General features: G+C 42.8%; 1 protein-coding gene across 6 annotated transcripts in view; it reads left to right on the forward strand.

Moving 5' to 3' along the window:
- LOC116996559 (sodium channel protein type 5 subunit alpha-like) overlaps positions 1-23,794 on the forward strand; it is a 207,716-nt gene that overhangs the window by 16,868 nt on the left and 167,054 nt on the right. For all 6 annotated transcript variants that reach the window (XM_033060354.2, XM_033060362.2, XM_033060372.2 and 3 more), the window contains exon 2: positions 23,364-23,682. In XM_033060354.2, the coding sequence (XP_032916245.1) occupies positions 23,416-23,682 (267 nt within the window). In that variant the 5' untranslated portion in view covers positions 23,364-23,415. The remainder of the gene's footprint in view (positions 1-23,363; positions 23,683-23,794) is intronic.

Consider the following 23,794-nt stretch of genomic DNA (forward strand, 5'->3'; position numbering starts at 1 on the left):
GTGTGAGTCTGTGAGACTTCACTGGTTTCTCCAGGAGAAAGGAATGGGTGAAATCACAACAGAGTGACTCGAGTGAGGGTCAGACAGAGCTCCTTGGAGATTGATCCCCTTGGGCTGGAAGCTCTGCAGTTGCTCCCAGTTCAACCAGCCTTGAGGAAGCTTGGGCTGAGATAACCTCTAAAGGAAGGGCTGAGGAAAAGAGAATAATTATTTTGGAGGAGAGGAACAGCAATCCAGGAAGGAGAGCCTGTGTCTTCCTGAGAATGGGAGATCACCCTGAGAGTTGTGTTTGCCTTGGGTGCTTCTGAGATGTCTGAATGTACCTGGGCATTCGATGGCACTGCCAAACTGGGCTGGAAAATTGAGGCACTGGGTTTCAATGAAGAGAAAATGAGATAGCTGGAAATGAAAAACCCAAACCAACCAAGCACAAAACAAAAAAATCCCTCACGAAATGGTATTTAATTGAACAGAAATAATACAAGCATCCTTTCACCACAAAGAACGCAGTTTTTCTTATTTTACAGAGGGAAAATTGCATGCTCAGAGTGTTGTAGTGATGACACAGCCAGAGGGTTTGCCCTACACCATACAGTAGCAAATTTGGTGCCCATTTCTTCAAACCTCCACAGAGAGCTCCAGATTGCCCCTTCCAGTCCCAGGGACCCAATGAAAGATCTTTCCACCCACATCTTTCCAGAATTCTCTCTTCACCACTATTCATTTATTTTCCCCAAATCCTTCCCACTCCTCCCTCGAATTCTGCTCAGGTGAGCATTCCCCATCTCCTTGCTTTCACCTCCTTCCAAGCAGAAGTACCTCCCACCCCAGGAGACAGCCCTGCATCCAGTGTTTTCATGGGCAGGAGCAGAGTGAGCATTCCTTACATGGTTAATCAGGTGAAGAGAAAGAGCACAACGTGAGTGGCCTGGTGTGACCCCAGACATTGCCAGGAGGTGCCTCTGCCTTGGTGCTGCATCAACTTGGAGCATCTGTGCTCTCACCGTGTGCTTTGCTGATGCAGGATGGCTAAAATGTGCTGTTTGGTGATGAAACACAGAAAGGCTTTTGTCTTCTGGGCTGCTGGGTGTCTCAGCTGAGGTCTGTGCTGGTCTCCAGTGCTCAGAGCTGGGTTCTGCTGGGCTCTGCCCAGCTTTTTCTCTGCATGGGGTTTGCTGTGCCCGTCAAGAGTGTGCTGCAGGAGCATGAGAGCATCCAAAGCATGTTGGCATGAGTGGTTCCAACAGTGATCCTACCCCCATGTGGGCTCTGAAAAGGCACGCTCAGCAAAACTGCTGAAAGTGTGTTGGAGAGCTTAGCCATGAGAGTACATCACTGAAATATTCAAAAAGTAGTCAAAGAGGGCAAAAAGCGAAGAGCAAATGGGGAAGAAAGTGCTGCTAGTTCAGCAGAAAAGACAATTGTACCTGCTGGTAGCAAGAACAACTTCATCATCTGGTGCATGGAATTCTTCCAGCTTGTCACAAGCAATACTGCACACCCAAGGCTGTTTGTTGCATTAACAAAAAACCAGCTAGCACAGGGAGCTGCAGCTCCTCGTGGCACATAGGCTGCCTGTGCAGATGCTGCTGCTGCTGCTTAGACAGGAGAGGAAAAGGTGAGGACATGAAATGCCATCGAGGTCACTCTGTGTTTCCCAGTCCTCTGAAATGGGTGTTGATCAAGCCCAAGTGCAAAGTTAAGCCTGAAGCATTATCTGCTATTTTGTAAGGAGGACTTAAAGACTGCTCTCACCCTACTGAGGTTTGCTTTGCTGTGGCTAAGAAAGGACCAGTTTTTATTCCTGGGCAGGGCAGGACACAGGAGCAGGGATCTCCAGATCCCAAAGTCTGAGCTAAGGAGAAATCTGTAAATGAACAGGAAGACATTAATTATCCTACTATGAATACAGCCAAGACTGAGGGGAGATATTTTCCCTGTATGTGTGAATTCCAGAGGCAGGGTCTGTCCTATGGACACAGCCCAGCTCCATCACAGAGAGCTGCATCAGTACTGGTATAACTGAGGCTAAAAATCTTTCTTGGAGTTTGTTGCTAGGGAATTTCCTGCTGAATGATGCATGGGAGTGAATTAGCAGTGAGATGTGTGAGCATTTCATGTGTAATGTGCTCAAGTGCTGTGATTTGTTCAGAAGGCAGATTGCCTTGCTATATTCTTGAGAGTCTTCAAAGTCTTGAAAGTCAGACCTCAGCTGAGCGTGCTGCAACAATGCAGCCTTGCAGTGCCAGAGACCTGAATTAACATGGTGTGATCTCCATTTCAAATTTTCTGTATACCTGAAAGGAAAGAAACTCCTCTACAGGCAGGAATAATTCTCCAGGTCACAACTGACCCACAGGACAGATGTCAAAGGGAAAAGCCCCCATAATTTTGTTTAAATCACATGGAGGTAGCTCTCTGCTGGACTTGAGTCTGTTTTATATTATTGGAGGGAAAATCTTCTGACTTGTGTCAAGGTTCCTGTCAGTTCTAGGATAGACAAGCAAGCTGCACCTTCTGGAAAAGGATTGCAAAGTAGAGTCATTGGCTTTCATGGTGGAACTACATTTGACTTTGCAATCCAGATTTTTCTCAGCATCTCGACCTGAACAGATCTGTTCACAGGATGAAGGAATGCAGAAGTGACAACAGTGAGGAAAGAACAAATGGATGAACTCTCCTGTGGGCAAAAATTTGTACTAACTTGCCACCTGGCAGCAGCCCTGAGGCTGCCTTCAAGACAAGACTTGCAGGACATGCAGGAAGTAAATCCTGGGTCCTGGAGATGGGTGAGCATATGTGAGCATTGAAAATCACAGGCTGGTTAATAATTATGGAGTTTGTTTTGTGTACAGGCTGCATGGGAAGTGCTCATGAGGGCAGGAGAGAGAAACAGAGCACAAGGTTCCTAGAGATCATGGAGACCTTTCAGATCTGCACTGACCAACCCAGGAAAAGCAATTCCAAGTGGGATTTGGCCTTCCTGACACCTTGTCCTTCCAATTTTCACAGCCAGCAGCTTGTTTGCCTGTGCTGATTTTGAGGTGAGAGCTGTCTCCAGAATCAGAGCTGGACTGATGGCAAAGCAGCTTGGCTGTTGAGCAGGGAGATGATCTCCCATTGTGGGCATGATTGCTGCATTCCTCAACTGGGAGAGGAGTGGAGCAAGCCTGCCTGGGTAGGACTTAGATGGAAATGGCATTTTTAGGGGAATGTTTGAAATGCATCTTGCAGGCACCCAATTAAACACTCCTCTCAGTCTGGCCACAGGCCAGTTTAGAGTCCTTTGAACTTCTTGGCCTCCAGGCAGAACCCAGGGTTGAGTTTTCCTGCAGACTTCCAGGATGCCAGGTCATTGCTGTCCACAGTGAAGAGAGCCCAGCTGCCTGAAGTCTCTCCCCCAGCTCTGTGTGTGTCTCCTTGGCCCCGATTGAGGTTTCTCAGGCTCATCCCAAGGCAGGCATTGTTTTCTGCAGCTTCTGTGGCACTGTGTCCACTGGCAGACCTCTGTTTTTAGCAGGGTTAGGAGTCAGAGCACAGCTGGTAGCCAGGCAGTCTGCCAGTGAGCTGGGCACATCAGCCATTTCTCATGATATAGAGCAGCTGAGCTAGATTTTTTATTTTTTTTCTGTGTGTGTGTGTAAGCTTTGAAACACGTTGAGCTTGCCATGTGGGAAAAAAAGTTCTGTTAGTCCCATGCTTGCCTGCATCCAACTGTGGCAAGGGCACAAGAATTTGGGAGCATATTTCTGCTTCTGGCTGGAAAAATTGCTCTCATCATGTTGTGCCTGCATGCACAAAACCCCCTGGTAAGAAACCAAGGTCCTGTTTCTCGGTGCAGATCCTCAGTGTGGTGCATTTAGGAAGGGAAATAAAACTGAAAGTAAGGGAAATAAAACTAAAAGTAAGGGAAATAAAACTAAAAATGTGTGTAAATTCAGAGGCTGTTTCTGCAGCTCTTGTGCACCATATGCTGCTCTCAGGAAAGGAGGATTTCAGCCTGACCATCAGGCTCCTCTGGGAGTGTTTCACTGCTGCTTTACTGCCCTGGACAGAGGCTTTGCATGAAGTTATTCCCCTGATCCAAAAACAGAGCTGAGTGACTTTCATGGTCTTGTAATTCTGTGTGGTCCTGCTTTAAGGAATTGATTCACATTGTCAGTGGTGGTTTTCTCCTCCTTCTCCAGGAGTTGAGTTTTAGACTTTACTCTTTCAAGGCAGAAAAGGATGAGAGAGGAAGCCACAATATTAATCCCTGCACAAACACACTGATTCTGCTTTCCTGAGGTTATTATCCTAAAACAAGAAAAATAAGGCTCCCACTACTTTAAGAGTTGAAAAACTAATTCAACATGAATTCCTATGAGTCTAGTTTGTTCACCTTTAACTCACCCTTCCACGCCCATGGCTTCTTCCTGACCACTTGTGGGGCTAAATGGCAATGTGTGCAATGGCTTTTGGAGATTCCTTTGCATCCCTAAGCTGATGGACATGCTGACTTCCAGCTCTCAGAATGGATAAGGGGCTGGGGTACACCAGAGGAGAGGCACAAACTCCCACTGATTTATATCACTTGGCTTTCCATTTCTATACCTTGAGTTTAGTATGTCTGAAATATCTGTGTCTGTCTCAAGTGTGGTTGAAATTGGCCAATGGATTCAAAAGTTATTAGAGGGGATTAAAAGACAGACAGCATGACCAGATAAGCCTTTTTACCTCAGGAAACTAGGCTAAAAAGGGAAAAAGAGAAAAAAAAAGAAAAAAACCCCAAAAACTAGTGCAAGGACTCCTGTGATGTCCTCTCTGCATCCTGATTTTTTTTCACTGTCTGGGGTAGTTAATACTAAAAGCTCTGAGTATTTACAAAGGGTTGGTGCAGCATAAACAGAAATGGTGTTCTCTTTTCCTCTGACTCTTTATTTACATTACACCTACAATTTTGGATGTCATCAGTCCACTGATGTGAGCCCTCCCCTGCCTCCCCTGTCTCAGCGGCTGAAATCTGGTGAGTGTGAAAACTGGCTTGGAGTTTACCCACACCTGAACCCTCCCTGCCCAAAACTAAACTTCCAGAAGACAAACTCCATGGATTTGTCCCTGTTTGTTGAAGGGCTGTAAGACAAGCCAAGTCATTTTTTATCCTTGAGCAGGTGATGAAGACTCTGCTGCTTCTTCTCAGTCAAAACATTTTAGGTGGAAATGTTTTAGTTGAGTAGGTAAAATAGGCTTTGCCTATCTCAGCTTCAAATGCAGCCTTGACTTGTGTCTATCATGATGGACAGTGTAGAATCTGCCAGACTTGGGAGGTGGGGAAGCCCTGGAGGTGCTGTGCTTGGGCCCTAGGGAAGGGGATGACACTTCATATGCACAGCAAAGCTGATCACCCCTTGATCCCTGTGCACATCTCAGAGCAAACTCAGTAGATTGTGATCCCATGATCCTGGAGGAGTGCTGGGAAGGGGTTGGTTTTGGTGGAGCTTTTCATCTGAGAGAAGAGAGCTGGGAAAATAGCCTCAGTTGCAAGAAGAAAAAGAGTTAAAACCTGTGCAGGTATTAAGACTTGGAATTTAATTTCAAGCTAAAGATAGATATGTTCCTGAAGATGGATCTTGAAATGTGAAGGAAAGGTATGAAGTTAGGATTTGGGGTTCTGATTATCTTGGCATTTCTAGCCCAATTTTCCTGTTTTTATAGCAGAGCTGGTACAGCTTTTCAAGCAGACACAGAAACCCAGAAAATAGAAGGAATAGCTGTCAGTGAACCTGCCACCCCCATGCACAAGTTCCTCCCTCCCTCCCTGCTGTCCCAGGGCATCCTTCAAAGCATTGCTGGGACCCACGAGGTGGCTTTGAAGAGCAGGATGGGGAGTGACCTCCAGCTGACAGCCTGGGGAGACTCTCTCATCCCCCTGCACCAGCAGGGCTGGGGCTCCACTATTTTCTGAGCATTCTCAGGGACAAGAGGTTTGATGGCTCAGAATCAGTGCTTTGAACTCCGTTTGGAGGAATCTGGATGGGGTGGTTGTTTGAGGTGGTGGACACCAGATTAAGTCACACCTACCAAGGAAAAGCTTTCCCTGGTGCTGTTTGGGCTTTCAGAGCAGGTCCCACCCCAGCTCAGGGTGCAGCTGCACTTTCTGTGTGGGGAGGCAGAGGGTGATGGGCTGCAGGAAAAAGCTTTGGAAAGGTGGGATGCCTTCATCTTGCTGGTGTTAGAGGTAAATAACATCACAACTTTCTGCCTTTTGTCAATCCACAGCGAGTTTGTCCAGTGCAAAACAATTTCATCTGGTGCTACTGTCAAAGAACAAAAAATAGCAACAGGAATTTTTGGGGCTGGGCTTCAATTTAGAGGCTCAAAATGTTTGTGCAGAGTTGGAAATCCTTCCTTGCCCTTCCCCCTCAGCTGGGCACTTAATATGGTGAAGGAATGGGTGATACCCTGCCTGGTTCTCAGGATTAGTAATTTGTTGGCTGTGTTAATGTAAAGCCCCTGGCCCTGCAGCAGAACTTCAGCCAAGTTCCTCCTTGGGAATTAATGTGGTGTGTGAAATGAATCTCTGTGTTAAAAAGGGTCATTGTCTGTGACCCTGCTGTCCTGGAGGGACCAAGCTGCCCTCACCCTGCTCCATCAGGTGTGCAGCTGGAGGGAACCCCTGTCCCACTGCAGCCAGGAAAAGCTCTGAAAGCAGCTCCATGTCAAAAAGCAGCTTCCCAGCTATATCTGCCATTCCCTCTGCTCCTGGGGACTGCAGAGCTGCTGCCTTTGGGTGATTTGCTCTCCAGAGGCTGCACAGAGAGATTTTCTACCCCTGCCTGTGCTGGGCTGGTTTGTGGGAGATGTGGGTGCTCCCTCCCCACACCTGAAGATTGCAAGGTCCCTTACAAAGCACTTTATGTCTCTACCCAGGCCCTCACCCCTAGGCAATGTCTCTCCTGTTCAAGGTTCTGCCAAGTGCTTCTCCCACCCCAGCCCCCTGCTGGAACAAGCTCACAGCCATTGTTTTCCTTTGCTGCTAATTTGTGGTGGTTTATTTTTCTTCCTGTGCCGTGAGAGGTACTGCCTGATATAACCCAACTCTGACAGACTCCTGAGAGCAGCTCCCTCCACCCTCCTCATTCCTGTTCATCTTGTGGCTCATTTTGAAATTGCCATTATTTCATCCCTTGGGGCACCAGCTAAGGCTACCCTGATGATGGATGCTGCCAGACCAGATGCATAAATATTAAGAAAGCGGAAAGAGCCAGACCTGCAATTTCTTTGTGCAGAACAGAGATGAGGATGCTGTTCTTACAGCTGGCCAGCACAACTGCAGTCAGTTCCAGCTTTAGGAGGCTGTAGATGGTGGTTAAAATGAAGATTTAGCTGGGGTTAACCAGCTTGTGGTCAGGCAAAGAAGCAAGCATGCTTACTACACTGGAAATTTTTACTAGACTGCTGGGTTTGTTCAGCACACTGGGCTGGTCTCTAAATTTGTATTGTGCCTGTCTAAGCTCTGATGCTGGGAGTGCAAGACACTTTTGTGACTAGATGATATCTGCACAGTTTTCTGGATCTTGACATGCAAATATTGGACCCTAGCAGTGGTTATGCTGTCAGTCTGGTGTGTAATTCTTGTAGTGCAGTGTCACAACTCACTTGCCTGTGTGTCCCCTTTAATAAATCAGTATGGGATTGCCTGAAATTGCCTGAAATTGCCAGAGGTTTGGTACTATCAGAAATATTCAGATACTGCAAGAACAAAAAAATCTTGATTAATGCTGAGTTAGCTGTCTCCCCTCTAATGCTGTTTCCAGTTCAATGGATGTCTTGATAATGGTGTTTGATCTGAAGGCCACAGACTTATTGATGGTCACAGATCAAAATACCATCCCTCCTAATAAATTATGCTTCTCTCTTTCTGCTCAGAAGAGCAGCAAGGAGCAACATCTATAAAAGCAAGAGGAAAATCTGAGCAGTCCCAACAAAGACTCATAGCAGCACTACTCAGGGTAAGAGCCAACATGATTGAAGTACATTTCCAGAAGGGAAATTTGGGAAATGCAAATTGGATGCTGATGCTCTGCATCTTTATTTGGAGCTCCACAGCACCACAAGGCTCATGGTGTTTCTTTTCCTTCCTGTCTGCATCCTTCTGCCCATCTATCCCACCTTAGATTAGATATTGCTTTGGGAATTTGAGGATATATAGCTCAGAAATAGCACTGAAAAGGCACAGGATATTCTTCTTAAGGCTCAGGGCTGCAGCTAATAGTGCAAAAAGTTTTTGATTGACTAAAATCAGCATAATGGTCACAGTCTCCAAAACATCATCTGTTTGTTATTATCTGTGAGCACTGAGAGCAAGGGCTACTGGTGTAGTCACACAAAGATCTCAATAATCCTGCACCCAATCCCAACTGAGAAAGCTGGCATTTTGTGAAATCAGGGACTATGAATGTGAAATAATCCTCATCTTGCTAGAGGTGATCTCTCAAGATTTGCATGGAGTATCCTGGTGATACTGCTATGCTTCCAAGGATCTCACTTTGCCACTTCTCATGCTCATCAGGAAAAAAAAAAGAAGATTCATCAGTTTAATATTTTCCAAGACTATTAACTTTAACTTACAAAAAATGTGCAAATTACCTTCCTCTATTTAAAACTAGCAATCAGGGCCCATTTTATTCTCTGTAGCAGGAAAATTGAAAGACATCACATTCCAGACCATACAAAAAACTGTCTGAAATTCCAAAATTCCTCACTTCAGTCTACACACTCCAGCAAATCCTCCCACCCAGAGTGAGTTTGTAGAGCTCATGTGTTTCCTGGAGATGGAAACTTTTGCTTTGTGGCAACCTTTGAGCATCCATTGAAGCTCAGATGGTGGATCAGAGCAGATTGTGTGGTGCTCCCCATCTGCCCATCGGATGCCCAGGCTCAATTTTTAATAAGAGCAAGGAGCTGGATGTAATGTCATGCAGTCATAATTCTTGGCAGTTGCTATAGTTCATATGTTTATTGGAAGCTGAGGCTTTGGAGCATTTTTCAGATGTCTTTATGCTTCCTGCTTTAGTGCTTGGGGTTTTTTCCTCAGCTGAGCTCTCAGGGTCTCAAAGCCCTGTTTATTAGGGAAGGAACCAAGTGTCCAGTGGAGTGTTTCATAGCAGAGTGACTGTACTGAGAAAAGGTGAACAAGTCCAGGAGCACCTGCCTGGGCAGTGCATGTTTGTAAACTTAGAGGGTTTTTAGATGTTGTGAGAAGGACAAGGAGACAACCTTTTCTGTGAAAGAGCTGGGTATGGAATTTTGGGGCTAATCTGAGAGATAATGGACTCTCCCTTAGAGAGAAGGCAAGTTGTGTCAGACTGACCTGGGAGAAGGCAGCACTTTCTGCTGAAATAGTCTGCCTAAAGTGGACTGCAGTTAAATCACCTGTCAGGCATTTAGGGGTTGCACTGAGGCTTGGAAGCACAGCTTGAAACAGAGAAGATTATAGAGCAGCTGGAGTCAGGGGAGAGTTTCTAGCTGGGTCATCCACAAAATTTCCTTGTGCCACATGCTGTCTCAGCTACATGGACACTTCAGGAGAAGGCTCCAGAAGTTCTGAAGGAAGTGTGCCCCTCTCCAGAGCTGTTGTCCACTCCCTGTGCCTTGGCACTGAGTGTTCAGCATTCCCTAAGTCAGGCTGGCATGTGCTCCCAGCCATGAAATGAGGGCAGTGCTCCTTGCTGTGCAGTGATGAGGGACAGGAGATGCTCCTGGGGCTTCAGAGCCCTTGATGTGGGCTTTGGAAGCTGCAGGGAGGATGATTTCCAGGCTTTTCTGGGACAGCCCTGCAATGCAAGACACGAGATTCACAGGTCTCCCTCATTTCTTCTTTTCCCAGTGCTTCTATCTGAATTTAGTATGTAGGAAAACAATAACAGAGGATGCTTGGAACTCCCCCACTCTTACAGCCCCAGCCTCCTGAATAAGCAGAGTAACACTGGAGACTTCCCCCAGGAAGGTGACTTGGTATAAAATTCCTTCTAGGACAAAATTCCTTCTTTTAATAAGGGCCCTATTTAAATAATCAAAATCCCAGATCTGAGATGCAACTGGCCCATGTGCCCAGGAGAGCAATACTTTTACCCAACAGTTGGTCTGAGATCAAACAGACTTGGCATTGCTCTGTTTCCTGGATAACACGCCGTCATTATTTATTCATCTGAATCAAAGTGCTTGATGTTTTCATGCCATCAGTTAGACAGAGCCATATCGTCTGCCTCCCCCCCTTTTTTTTATTAATTTGTTGTGTTTCAAGAAAGTTTTGAAGCTGTTGCAGTGGGAAATCCGTAGCTTAAGTGGCAGCTTGCTCATCTTTTATTTATTTTTGTAATAATCCCGTTGTTACTCATTCGAAACTCCAAAAGATCCTTGTCCTCAATCAAAAGTTTTGTGTTTGGATGATGCTGTAATGATGACTTCTAGAAGAAAAGCATGTTTTCCTGGCTTTGAATAGGTATTCTAATTTTTTTTTTTTTTGCTTGGTGATTTAAAGAGATATAATGTGTTCAGTCAAAAGCAAGTGATTTTAAAATTAAATTTTATATTTGGATTAGTATGACTATGTAAAATTCCCAATTTTTTTCGTATATTTTTAAAACACAGACACAGGAATGTCAAGCCAGTGGGAGAACCAGCAATGGGATGTGATTAGGGTGATTTCTGGCCTCTTTCCCATCATTCTTGGAGAGAAAGTATTTTTCCCCTATGAAAAATGGTGATTTTCTCTGATAAATCTGTTCCCTTTTCAGTTTGGAGGCTTCTTTGTCACAGAAAGAAATTTGTAACTCAAAGTAGACGCTCTTTACTTAAATGCTTCTCTATTGGAAAAGCATTTTTCCATAGAAATAGAGTTTCAATAGGAAATTTGCAGTCAGCTGTTCCACACGACAGGCAATGCTGCTCCCCCTTCCCCTCCAAAGTGGTTTCATACAGAACCTGCACTTCTGCATATCCATACCACTGCTGTGGTTTTATAAGCACATTCCCCTATTTTGAAATGTTTTCCTGTCTCCTGTTTTTTGTGTAAAACAGCCTCACAAAGAGGAAGGATGATTAATTGGAAACTACAGAGGAAACTACAAAATCAATTGCACTCAAAGAACTGTCTAATGTAGAAACTAAACAAATAAAAAAGCCCTGAGGATTATATGGGGCTTTTTTTCCCCCTCTCCTTATTCAGTCATCAGGCTCTTAACTGTTATTTGGAAGATTTTTCTGACACTAAATTATAACCTTTTGTATTTCACCTTTTTGGTGCTCAGCTGCACATTATCTGTGAACACAACAAACAATATTACAAAAATAGCTGAGAACTGTCTTGATGGACAGCAGAGTTATTGGGACCATTTGCACCAAAAGAGTTTTGATCCCCAGACTTATTGTGATTCTTTAGAAAATTAATCCATAAGATTTTCTACTCATAAATAACTGTGAAATGACTGAACTTTAAAACATAAGACATCTTACGTGCTAAACCTCATGGAAGAATAATCTCTTGATAAATTTAGTTTTAAAGTAACGGAAGCATAGATGATTGCAATTCTATTTTTAGACATGCATGGTAAAACTTTTCTATTTTGTTTGTAGCAAAGCCAGTTTAGGTCAGAACCTCTAAATGAAGATGGGGGTGTAGGAACAAGCAGGGTCAGTGGGGTGAACAGTCTGGTCCTGGATTTGGAGGCAGTTTTGTGAAGATGAACCCGGTTTGCCAGAGCAGGGATGAGAAAGTGATGAGAGAATTTGAGCTGTTTGGTGCTGATGGGAACACCAGAAACATCAGGAAGACTGGGAGAGCAGAGCCTGTGCCTCTGCTGCCTGTCTGAGCACACTGTAACCATCAGATCCTGGGATCATTCTGTGTGCATTGGGTCAAACAGATGTCTGGGCTATCCAGGCAATTCCTAATAACAGAGACAAGTAGGCCAGGGGCTGAGATGTGCTTTGGGTATGTCAGGAGAAAGGAGTTAAGATAAATCAGCAGAACTCTATTTTTTAGCCACTGTGAGGCTAAATGTGAAGCATGTGAACTGGGATTTCCCATTACTTTGTTAATGTGAATATTGAATTTAATTTTGGTTCATCTGGGAGAATCATAAATTGTAAGAATTGAGAGGATCAGTAATGCTTTTTATGATCTGGGCTTTCATACTTGGTGTTCTTCTTGCTTGGGCCTCAGGGCTGGCTTGCAGGCTCTCCTGTGAGTTTTGTGATGGCATTTTACACAGCTCCCTTTGCCAGCAACATCCCTTTGGGGCACAGAAAGGTGAGGCAGAAGTCAGACTCGATGACCTTAGAGGTCTTTTCCAGCCTAAATGGTTCTGTGATTCTGAGTCATGCTGAAGCCCAAGGCTGCAGTGCAAAGCTCCAATCTGCTCGGCTGTGTCTTCCAGGACATCCTTCAACTTCCTTGCAGCTCAGTGACTTGGACAAAAGGGAGAGACACAATTTCCATAAAGGAAGGAAGGTGTGGATTAACCTTGTCTGGTTGCTCTCTAACTCCCCTCCTCAGACTGGATTAACCCATCATAGATGGCTACTAAGCAATCTAATATACAAAAGATGCTTAGTGGGCCCTTGGAGGGTGTGAAATCTTGGAGACAGGGAAAAGGGGAACCTGTGAAATGCCATCCAAATATGCTTTTTTTCTTTTCCCCTCTTCATTTCTCTCTTTGTCTGACAGTAGAGATAGGCTGGAGAGAGCTGAGGTCTAAAACACCTCTTCTGGAGATAGAAGTTTTGGGTATAATTTTGAAAGGAAAATAGAGACAGGGAAGAATATTTTGGAGCTAGGCTAAACATTTGTGTGGGAAGAGAGGAACAATGCCATCCCACTTGTTCTGCTTTTAAAATCATTATACGCTTTGCTATGATCTGCAAGACAAGCCCAAGACTGGAACAGGAGAGTGGCTGTGAGCTAGGACAGATGTGCACTTTCAGCTCTTTTTTGGATTGTTGTGATGATCCCTTAGGAGTCACAGGTGCCACCAGCCCACATTTCACTATACTTTCAAAAATATTGCCTCAAAACCACTTCTGTCCATGTAACTGCACAATCCAGACCTCAAACACCCCTTAAATTTATAGAAACAAAATGTAAGGCATTGAGTATTTTCTAGATTCTGTGGTGAGTCTGGGAGTATCAGGATAACCTGTGTGACCCCTTTCTGGGAGCAATGTCATTGTCATTGACTAATTAAATGCATCTTGTTTGTTAAAATTGAAGATCTATATTATATTCTAAAGTAATTGTGTGCACTGGAAAGCTGTTGTAGAAGTGTTGGGGTTTGCCACTCACTGGAATGGAACAACCTTGGTCCATTCCTTCACCACCACATGGCTGGAGGTGACTGGTCTCTGTTTTTGAAAAGAGTCAAGGCAGAAGAAAAAGTAACACACCTGACACAGCTTGCATCATATTCCACAACAATTTGGTGAATTTTGGTGGGGGAACATCTCTCAGTCCAGATGCCCCTGCTCTGTCAGAGAAAAGATGCAAATGCAGACATAAAGTTCACAGGTACCTACAGGTACGTATCAATACCAGAATTTTGGCATCACAATAAACAAATTGAATCATCAGAAGCTTTGCTAGAATCTAAAGCATAGTTTATGTCTCTGAAGTAGACATTGAAAACAGGAGAGATGAGTCATGCCCTAGCAGTGCCTATTTCTCCCTGAATGTGTAACATCCTGCGCTTCTTTGGTTTGGCTAATCTATTCCAATCCATCAGAGAAGCTAAATTTTAGTTGATTCATTCTATTCTGAGAATATGAGGCTATTTCACAAGAGTTTCATGTCCAATACATACATTATTTTAGTCAAAAATATCAAGAATACATTATTTGCCCTGTCTAAGCTTAGGAAATACACTTTAGGATGGATAGAGATGCGGGTGGATGTAGAGAGGAGCAGGCAATACTCAAATCATTAGACTTGTACATGGCAGATTAAAAATTAACAGATCTGATCAAAACCTTCCATTGCCTTGTCAAATTTATTTTTAGTTGAAATTGTCTTGAAAAAGAAAAGAAAATCTGAATGTTCAAACAGTACATTCTGCATAATTTTAGGACCTGTCAGGGTAGGTGTTGTTATAACTCATAGACATAATATCATCTGGGGACTGGGGACCAGTGTTTTTTTATATATATGTATCTCCAGGAAGAGGTTAGGTCAAAATATTGGAAGATCTCTCAGTGGAATTGCTGTTTATCACTGCTGTTAGTAATCACACAATCACATCACAGAATGGCTTGATTTGGAAGCGACCTTAAGGATGAATTTTTTCCAACCCCCCTGCCATAGACAGGGACAACTTCCACTATCCCAGGTTGTTCAAATTCCATCCAACTGGCCTTGAATATTTCCAGGGATGGGGTGTCCACAGCTTCTCTGGATAACCTGTGCCAGGGCCTCCCCACCCTCACAGGGAAGAATATCTTCCTAATTCCCAATCTAAACCTACTCATTTTCAGTTTAAATCTGATTCTCCTTGTTCTACTCTACATGTCTTGTCCAAAGCTGCTGTGCAGCTCTCTTGGAGCCACTTCAGGCACTGTGGAGCTCTGTCAGTTCTCTCTGGAGCCTTTTCTTAGCTAGCTCTTTCAGCCTGTCTTCATAAGAGATGTGCGTCAGTTCTCTGCCCCTCTTTGTGGCCCTGCTTTGGACCTGCTCCAACAGGTCCAAGTTTTTCCCATGTTGGGGGTCCCAGATGTGGATGCAGAACTCCAGGTGGGGTCTCACCAGAGCTGAGCACCTTCTTCCACTTGCTGGTCATGATGCAACTCAGGACACGGTTGACTTTCTGGGCCAACTAAGGAATGATAAAGTTACTTTTAGGAATAATGTTATTTGGGCTGTCTTTTTTACAGGAAGTGCAAGCAAGTTCCCAAACTATGGAGCTAGTGCATTTTCCATTTAGAAAACACGGTGCATTGATACCATCATCAGATATTTCCCTTTCACAGGCCACTTGATGTATTATTTTCTGGTTTGCTCATTGACTGTTTGGTCCCATAAGCTAAATTAAGCAAGGAGCCACAGCAGGGTTTGCAATACTGGGCCTCTATTGTATCCTTGCAGTGCATTGTGCCTCAGGCCCAACTGAGAATTACCAACCACTCGAGCATGCACCGGTGACACATAAATGCATGTTTGGATGTAGCCTGTTAGCAAGTGCAATGTCCCCAGCAGTTTTGTTTGGATGATTGTATTATTGCTAATTAACAGAAAATGTCATGACTTTTGGAGTAGAATTGTTTGTGCAATGAGTTATTTGCTCTGAAAAACCCTTCCATGTAAAAAGATGAGGAAATTATACAGGGGAGAATGGCAGGGATGCTTGGGATTGCCACGGGGTTCTCAGAAGTGTGAGTCTCATTGACATCAGTGGGACACAGCCCAAACCACTCCTGGTAATGTGACTCACACATGTACCTCTAAAATCATCCATGTTCACCACTCTTTAGATGCTCCTCATCATTTGCTCAGATGCACTTTGTGTTTTAGTTAGTGTCAGGAGAAATAAAGTTTAATTCAGCTAACCTACCAGCAAAATGTAGTAGCTGGAAGGCGGCAATCTTGGTGATAACATTAAAAGGCTACTAGATATTATTTAAAAAACAATGAAAAATCCCTGTCTGCTCTGCCTCCATGCTTCTGTCAGACTCATTTACATAATGGTTTAGAGCATTATGTAATTCAAATCAAATCACTGTCAGTCAGCACCAGCGTCCATTGCATCTTTTCCATGGAGCTATGCCGAGTGGCTGAAGTAAACTTCTTTGAAAGGAATGGCAGAAATCAAATAACTCAGTCCCTGTGACGCCAGGGGTCTGACCCACTGCCTATTGCAGTCACACAAAATATCTCCTTTGGCTGACATGAGCTGAGGATTGCACCCCCAGAACCCGTGTAAGCTCTTAGCTGTGATTCCTAAACTTGGCAAACAAACCCAGGCGGTTTTCAATCGCGAGCAGGCAGAATATCCCTCCTCTCTGGACAGCAATAATCTCTGTCTCTCGGGGGGGGAAGGGGGTCAAAATCTCTTCCATCAGAGTAGAAGAGCCATCAGCTTTATCCAAATAGTATTGCCAAATTTGCAGTGCACTGAATAATGAATCAGATCTTCAGTATATTCCAGCAAGCATCAACTCCCTGATAGATTCCTTATTATCCTTCCTGAGTCTCTATCACCATTACCAGGAAAGATAATTTTGCCAGTGCACTTCTAAATCTGTGCTTTTATTTTTTTTTCTTTTTTTCCTCTTTTGTATTTTATTGCCAAAGCAGTGAAAATATTTGCCAGTAGTTGGGGCTCCATTAACACCAAACATTATCCAAAAACCACTGATGGAGACTCTGCATCCTTGTCCAGGGTCACCCACCATCATAGGCAGAGATGCTTTGCATGGAGCAAAGAGGAGAATAAACTAGCAGTGACAAAATCTCAAAGAACTGGAGTGAATGTTACTAGAGAATTATTGCTGTGGGCAAGGACAGGTTTCTGGAAAGGTTATGTTTGCCTGGAATAAAGCAGGTGGGAGGATGAGAGAATTTTCTTGGCTAAGGCACAGGAAAAGGGTAGAGGTAGAGAAGGGTGGGAAGCTGGGGATGTTGGAGGTGTATGGAAAGGGTGGAGTGGAGCAAAGTGCTACTGCACACTGGCAGGACCTCACATCAGACAGATGCAGGAGAGGCACCTGCCACGTCCCACAGCTTCACTTTGTGTGGTTTGGGTCTGTCTCCCCCAGCTTTTCACATCCAGTTTTTTCTTGACCTTTCACCTCAGCCTCTTTTTGTTGCAGTCACTTGAAAGAAGGAAAACCTAAATCACTCTATTGACTATTAAAAATGAAGTTTAGTTGTTATGTCATGCTTGTCTCTTAATTCAGTGGTACCACTGTGAAAGGGGCCCTGGCTTTGCTCATAGAGTTTCATCCATCTCTCTTAATGTAAACATGTCAGTTCTGATGATTGGCTTTTATGAGTCTGTTTGTTTTCTGCTGATGAAATGTGTCTCCATAACTTAGATGGGAGGGGATCAGGAAAGCCTTACCTATAACTGTGGTAATACATCAGACAGCTCTCCAGACGTGGCTCCTTCTTCCCTAGGAGCATGCAGCCAAGATTTTGCTGTCTAGCCTAAAGCTGCCTTCTTTCTGTGGTATAACCATCCCATAATGGCACCAGAATATATTTTGATAGCGGTTTTGCATCTTCCTTTATCCATCTTTATGTCTTTACAAAACACTCTGTGAATAAAATGGACCAGATTTGATATATTTTATTCATGTGAGCATTCAAAGCACCTAGTGGTATGAGCACTGTGTATTATGCTTGGCACAACATGGAGTTTTCCTGTACATTTCTTATTTCTTTTACAAAAGCTAGTGTCTGCATCCTGAGCTAAAAAATATCCCTCTTTCTTGGTAGCTCTTTCCAAACTCAGTTGGTTCAGAGTGACAAAGGAGAAATACTTACCTTGACCTGAAGACTGTGTAGTTTACAGTAAAATAACTCAGCCCAATTTCTAGTTAATTAAAATAGACATAAAAACCTGTTGGGTGCACAAAATTATAATTCTCAGCAAAATATAGAGATCTGCATTGGTAACTATGATGTACTGCTTTCCTCTTACTTATTTATGTCATTTGTTTGCAGAGTAATTTGAAACAAGAGCACCTGCAAAGAAAGCAGAATATTTTTAGCTTACTAAAAATATATGTTTTATCATAAGAGAAGACTTAGTGCCAGCATTTAATGCTTGGCATAACATTTGTCATCCCCAAATACCCTTTTAATATTGGGATGAAATAGTCTGAATTCATTTCCTTTTAGCACATGTTGGCTTTCTGAAGACTTTATTTTTTCAATAGATCATTGGCCATGTCAGAGTGCCATGATTCTGATGAGTGAGGAGCCAGCAAAACCCATTAAACTGGATTTAAAAGAAGATACTGCATAGGCAGAGCTGGTTGTGACAAAAGGCTGTGGATCTGTGACTCTAAGGTTTTGTTTTGGATGTTTTGTGCTGTTTTGGGTTGGTTTTTCCCAAAAGTTTGAATGCAATGATTTCTCTTACATATTTATTTCTGCTCCTGGTCAGCATCCATGGTGAACAAGAGGGTTTGTTTTGGGAAATGTGTTATGCAATATCATATCAACCTTCAGGTTTGCCTTGTGACATGGGCAGCAAGAGGAACTCTGGCTCACATCTCCTCCTGTGCCAGCTTGGACAGCTTTCAGCACTGTGCTTTGCCTAGGAGAACTCCAAGAGCTGGACATTTCAGCCATTTCCATCAGATTTTTGTGGAATACAAAAGGTTTCCCCTCCAGATCAGCTCTGGGAGCCTGGTCCCCCCCAAGCACTGGGTTCTCCAGCAGCCCTTTTTGCACCTTCACCTTGGAGCTCACCCAGCAAGGTGTTTCTGGATGAACAAGCATTTGCAGATTGTCTTCACAGGGTGCAAAAAGCTCAGGGTTTTCCAGCTCTCTGCAAGCTTGCTTACCTTCTAGGCCATTAGTTTAATACCTCAATTACACATTATCTGGTGTTCATGTTCTGATGTGGAGGTGCTCTTTTTAAAGGAAACATTTCTAGCCAAATATTCCAGGTCCTAAGAGATCAATTCCCAGGTGTCTGGTCAGAGCTGTGCTGATTTTTGGCAGCTGGAGATGTGGCTGATCACGTGTGTTGAGAACATGTGCTACAAAAACAACCATTGATTGTGGGCTTGAAAAAATTATGCCTGTAGGAGACAAAAGAAACAAACCAAATATCAGCTTAAGCAGAAGTAACGAGCGTGGAGTGTAAAAGTTCGAGGAGTGTCTTGATGTGAGCACACAGACCCTCAAAGTGTGTGCTAACAGCAACTGAAATGTTTCAGCTAAAAGAGAATTTCCCATGACACCTCCTCACTGTGGAATGTGAACTGTAAATATAAGTGGATTAAGTCTCAAAAGGTTGTTTGATTGTTTGTTTATTTGTTTGTTGTCAGTAAAATGATGACGTGTGTCTCAGTCTCCTAGACTCCTTTAGCTTCTTGATCTTTTTGCAAAGTCTTTATTTGAGCTGTATTGAAAACAGTTATCCATGAAGACATTACTTCATGGCTGGAAAAGAACTTCCATGCAATCACATATCAACTTGTAGTATTTCTAAATCTGATTAGGTGTTTGTGTTTATATGTAAATTTACGCATATGAATTTATTAATCTGGACCAGTGACATTAAATTAGATGTGTCATTGCTCTGTTCTTTTTTTCCCCTAGCCTATTATTCTCCTGTTTTGCTGTGCTCTGCAGGTCAGAGGAAAATACCAAAGAGATTATATGGAAAAGGAGGGTGTGTGTGGGGGAAGATGACTGTGCTCCATGTATTCTCAAACACTCAAAAGGAACCCGTCCACATGACTGTTCTTGTTACCACAGCAGTTAGGAATGCAAAGCCTTTATTTAATCACAAACATTTCTTAAACAAAAGGGGAATTTAGGGCTCTAGGATTAGTATTTTGTAAGAGTTTGGACTAACAGAACTGCAGTGCAGACATCCCTCTGCCCAGCTCATGGTCTGCAGTAGCTCCAGCAAACGAGGACAGTCCTACTCAAGATGAACGTGTCTGATGTCTTTAGCCTGTAAAAGACACTTTCACAACCTTGATCTTCCAGTTTGGTTCCTTTATTACCCTTGCCAAGTGTCTGAAATATAAGCTCATGAGTTTTTGATACAACAGAGGGTCTTGCAGGGCATTCAGGTGATGTTCTGAGAACCTGAAAGATATTTTGAACTGGAGTGGCTGAAGCCCATGACAGTGAGGTTAAAGCTGCAATGGAAAACAGCATTTATCTTTCTGAATAAATACAGGTGATAGCAGTACCTAATTTGTTTGTACTGTTCTCACTTCTTGCCACACCAAAGAAAGAATTCATCTTGGGGCTTTATTTTCATATGCACATTTTATTTACATAACCAGTGCGTTTTATCAGCGACAGCCGATGCTAACTGACCAAGCAAGAGGGAAATTTTCATTCTGTGCATGGTGATATCACAGAAACAATATGTTTGAAGCCTTGTACTTCAAAAATATGCCTGTGAGGAATGGAAAAATCCAGGCTCATATTGTAAACACGTGAGTCACAACAGCTATTATCTCTTAAAAAATGGTATTCCAGCTCTTTGATTCAGTCATTGCTGATTTCCCTTTTTTAACTTGTGGTGCTTTCTTACCCTTTTAAGAAACATCTGGGCTAACCCTGGCTATTTGTAGAAATGTTTGCAATTCACAGATTAAAAGAAATTAGACATAGAAAGGAGCCATGAAATTATCTTGTCCATTTCCTGAAAGCATATGTAATTGAAAAAGAATTTTGCTGAATAGATATATATATTAAAATGTGGAACTTTAGCTTATATACAATATGAAGACAAAACATGTCACGAATTTTCAATTGTAAGGCTGCTGAAACATACTTTTTTTTAAAAAAAGAAATTAAATAGATGACTAGCAAAAGCTGTAATGAAGTTTGTGTAGGATTTATAGTTCTTTCTAGGCAGCTACCTTTCTGGAATTTGTAGATAAAATTGAAAAGATCTGGTTTTTAGCAAGTTTGAATTTGATTTAATTTTCTAATGAGAGAGAGCTTTAAGCAAAAATAATTCCCTTTAGGAAAAATAATTAAAACTTCTGATGCCGATTAGGTTTTTTTGGGATATTTTATCTCCCTCACCATCCCCTACCCTTCTTTTGTTTCTCTTTAAAAAAAAAAAAAAAGAAAAAAAAAAAGAAAAAGAAAAAAGAAGAGTAGTTCTGTTGCCAGAATGGCTTCTCTTACAAATCTTTAAGGAATTCTGAGACCAAAAGGACAAAGCACAGAGCAGCAGACATGGGTTTCTTCAGACTGGGAAGGGTGTTAAAATAGGACAACCATGAGTAGCCTTTCTTGCATGCACCCAATTTCTGCAGCTGAGGGATTTTCTCAGTCAGAGGCAGAACCTTTGTCTTTAAAACCATTTATGGACCTTCTGCTGTTGGTTTAGTCTTGTGGCTCTGTAAGTCCTTGTGATTTGCAGTCTGCAAGTTTCACAGGATGACTTTGCGCCATGTGGAAAGTGGCTCCAGTGGTTACTTCAAACCTGCTGCTCTGTGATTTTATTTGAAGTTTCTCCATTCTCACATTATTAGAAAAAGCAAAGTCTTTCCCCATTCACATAGCTCATGATCTGGACCTCAGCTAGTAGCCCACAACGTTCTCCTCTCTGGTTTAGAGACCTTGTCTGGGCTCTTCCTGCAGTCCTGATCAGCTTTTGTCGTCCCCTTCAGTGTTGAAACAGGTTTCATTCTGGAGAAACGAAAATGGAAAGGACAAAAAAAATCTCAGAGAATTCTCTGGCCACCCATATTGATGTCATTTATAGGAAGTGAAATTCTATTTGCCCGCACTGGTGCTGAGTCACAGCGCTGGGCATAAGAAACTCGATTCGAGGGAACGCTTCTAATTTCCTGTTTTTTAGGAGGAAGGGGATAAAACAAATGACATGGAGGGGAGAGGGGAAAGGAAAAAGGAGAATAAATATAACAAAAGAAGAATGTCAGAATACACCAAACTCAAGGAAGGATAATTCATTTTAGCCCTGCTTGTTCAAACTACAGTAATTCAGAGCATAATGCACAAGCTTCAGTAATTCATTCCTGTGTGATAGACTGTGATCAATGACAATTTAATGAATTCATTTTAAAATGAAGTCAGAATAGGAGAGACAGTAGTTATTTGAAAGCGTCCTTTACTCAGAGAAATTGAGTCAATAAATATGCTATTTGTCATGCAGAGTCCAGTTAGAGTCTTGTTTGCTAACAAAAATGCTGTCATCACAGAGCCTAATAGACGCAAACTATCTGGAACTATCCATTGTAAATAGACAAATACCACCTGAAAGCAGAAAACAACGGTTGTGGCTGAACAAAGAATGGGATCCTGCACACGTTGCTGAATGAAAGAGGGTAGCCCACCTCAAAATCTACTATTTTGTGTATTCTGATTGAGTGTGAATGGCCTGGTGGTGGCAAAAATACAAGGTCTGTGTTTCTTCTGTGAAATGAGTTTTAATTGTTGCGGGGTGACGGCCTCTCTCGCTGGAAAAACATGCCTCTAAAGTCACTTTAAATTGCAAAATACTGCTTCAGTGAACTTGGATGGATTTGTGCAGGCTACTAGAACAGGGATAAGCTGCATCCTTTTTCAAACAGTAGTTTTACATTAATTTTCACAGCTATCCATGTTGTTTAGTGCAGAGACAAGAAGGCTTTTTGTTCGGCTGTGCTTTTCACGCTTGGTTTTATTCATGTAAGTTGAAGAGATGTGGCAATTCTTGCTTGCTTTCATTCAGGCAGAGACTGGAAGTGTTAACATTGAAGTACCATCAGGACAAGATGATCAAACTTCACAGGTTTGGGTTAGAATCACAGAATAAAAGAATATCCTGAGCTGGAAAGCACAAGGATCATCGAGCCCAACTCCTGGATGTTCAAATTGGTCTTGGATGAAAGGAGCCTGATTTTCAGATGTGACAAACTGGCAGCACTGGCTGTTCAGCATCTTGGAAGCTTGGTGTGCTCTCGTGAAGGTCTCAGAGCTTTTCCAGGCACATTTGGGCTTCTATCATCCTTCAGGTTTCAGGGTGTGGAGGAAAAGAAAATGCTCAAATGTCCTGAGAGGTATCTTGAAGATGGTATTTCCTATCCCAAAGGAAAATTAAAATTACATTACAGAAACCTAAGACAGAGATTATCAAGAATTTTTATGGGATTTAAAAATCTAAACTTGACCCTTCACTCTTTAAATTTGGAATAGAACAGCTGGGGCATTTTTAGATTTTGCATCACGTGGCCAGACTTCGGCTGATTTAAATCTGCCTTGCAGTCATCTTGAGAACATTGTTCATCCACTCCCAGAGCTGCATTTTCAAAAATGAGTTAGGAATCCAAATCTCTGTGAGTTTCAATGAAACTTAAGCTTGTGTGAATCGAAGTTACTTCTTAGTTTGGGTTTAGGATCCCAAATGACTGAACTGAAGAATATTCCACTGTAATGGAATATCTGTCTATCTGTAAAGTCTGTTTAGATTTGATCAAGTGTGATTCCTTATTAAAATTACAATTTAAGTATTTTTTTTTTCTTGATGTTCTATTAACCACATAAAACAGATGAACAGTTTCCTGATAATTACTTGGGGGTTGTGTTTGGGTACTTTTTTTATTCTGATGGCTTTGTTCTTCTTGCTTTTCTTGTGCCGCTAACTTCAGATAACATTTTTTTTTTTTTTTTTAAATTTCAGCTGTTTCCACTACTAGGAGTAAAGACCAGTAAAGACAAAGCAGGATGAAAAGATGGCTGACTTCTTGTTACCACCGGGTACTAACAGCTTCCACCGGTTCACGCCCGAGTCCTTGGCTGCGATCGAGAAGCGAATTGCAGAGAAGCTCGCCAGGAATGCCAAGCAGGAATACAGAGAGCAGCAGGGCGAGGAAGAGAAACCTCAGCCTCAGTTTGACTTGCAAGCTTGCAAGAAGCTGCCTGATATCTATGGGACTGTTTCTCCAGAGCTCATTGGGGAGCCCTTGGAGGACATTGACCCTTTCTACAATGATCGTAAGGTGAGCGCCAGCCCTCTGCTCCTCCGCTTTGCTAAAGCATCACCGCTGGTTTGAGTGCTCTGTTTGTTATCTTTCTACAGCCTGTAAAAATACTTCTTTCCCAGATTAAGGA

This window comes from Catharus ustulatus, chromosome 1, assembly GCF_009819885.2.
Source record: "Catharus ustulatus isolate bCatUst1 chromosome 1, bCatUst1.pri.v2, whole genome shotgun sequence".
Lineage (NCBI taxonomy): Eukaryota > Metazoa > Chordata > Aves > Passeriformes > Turdidae > Catharus > Catharus ustulatus.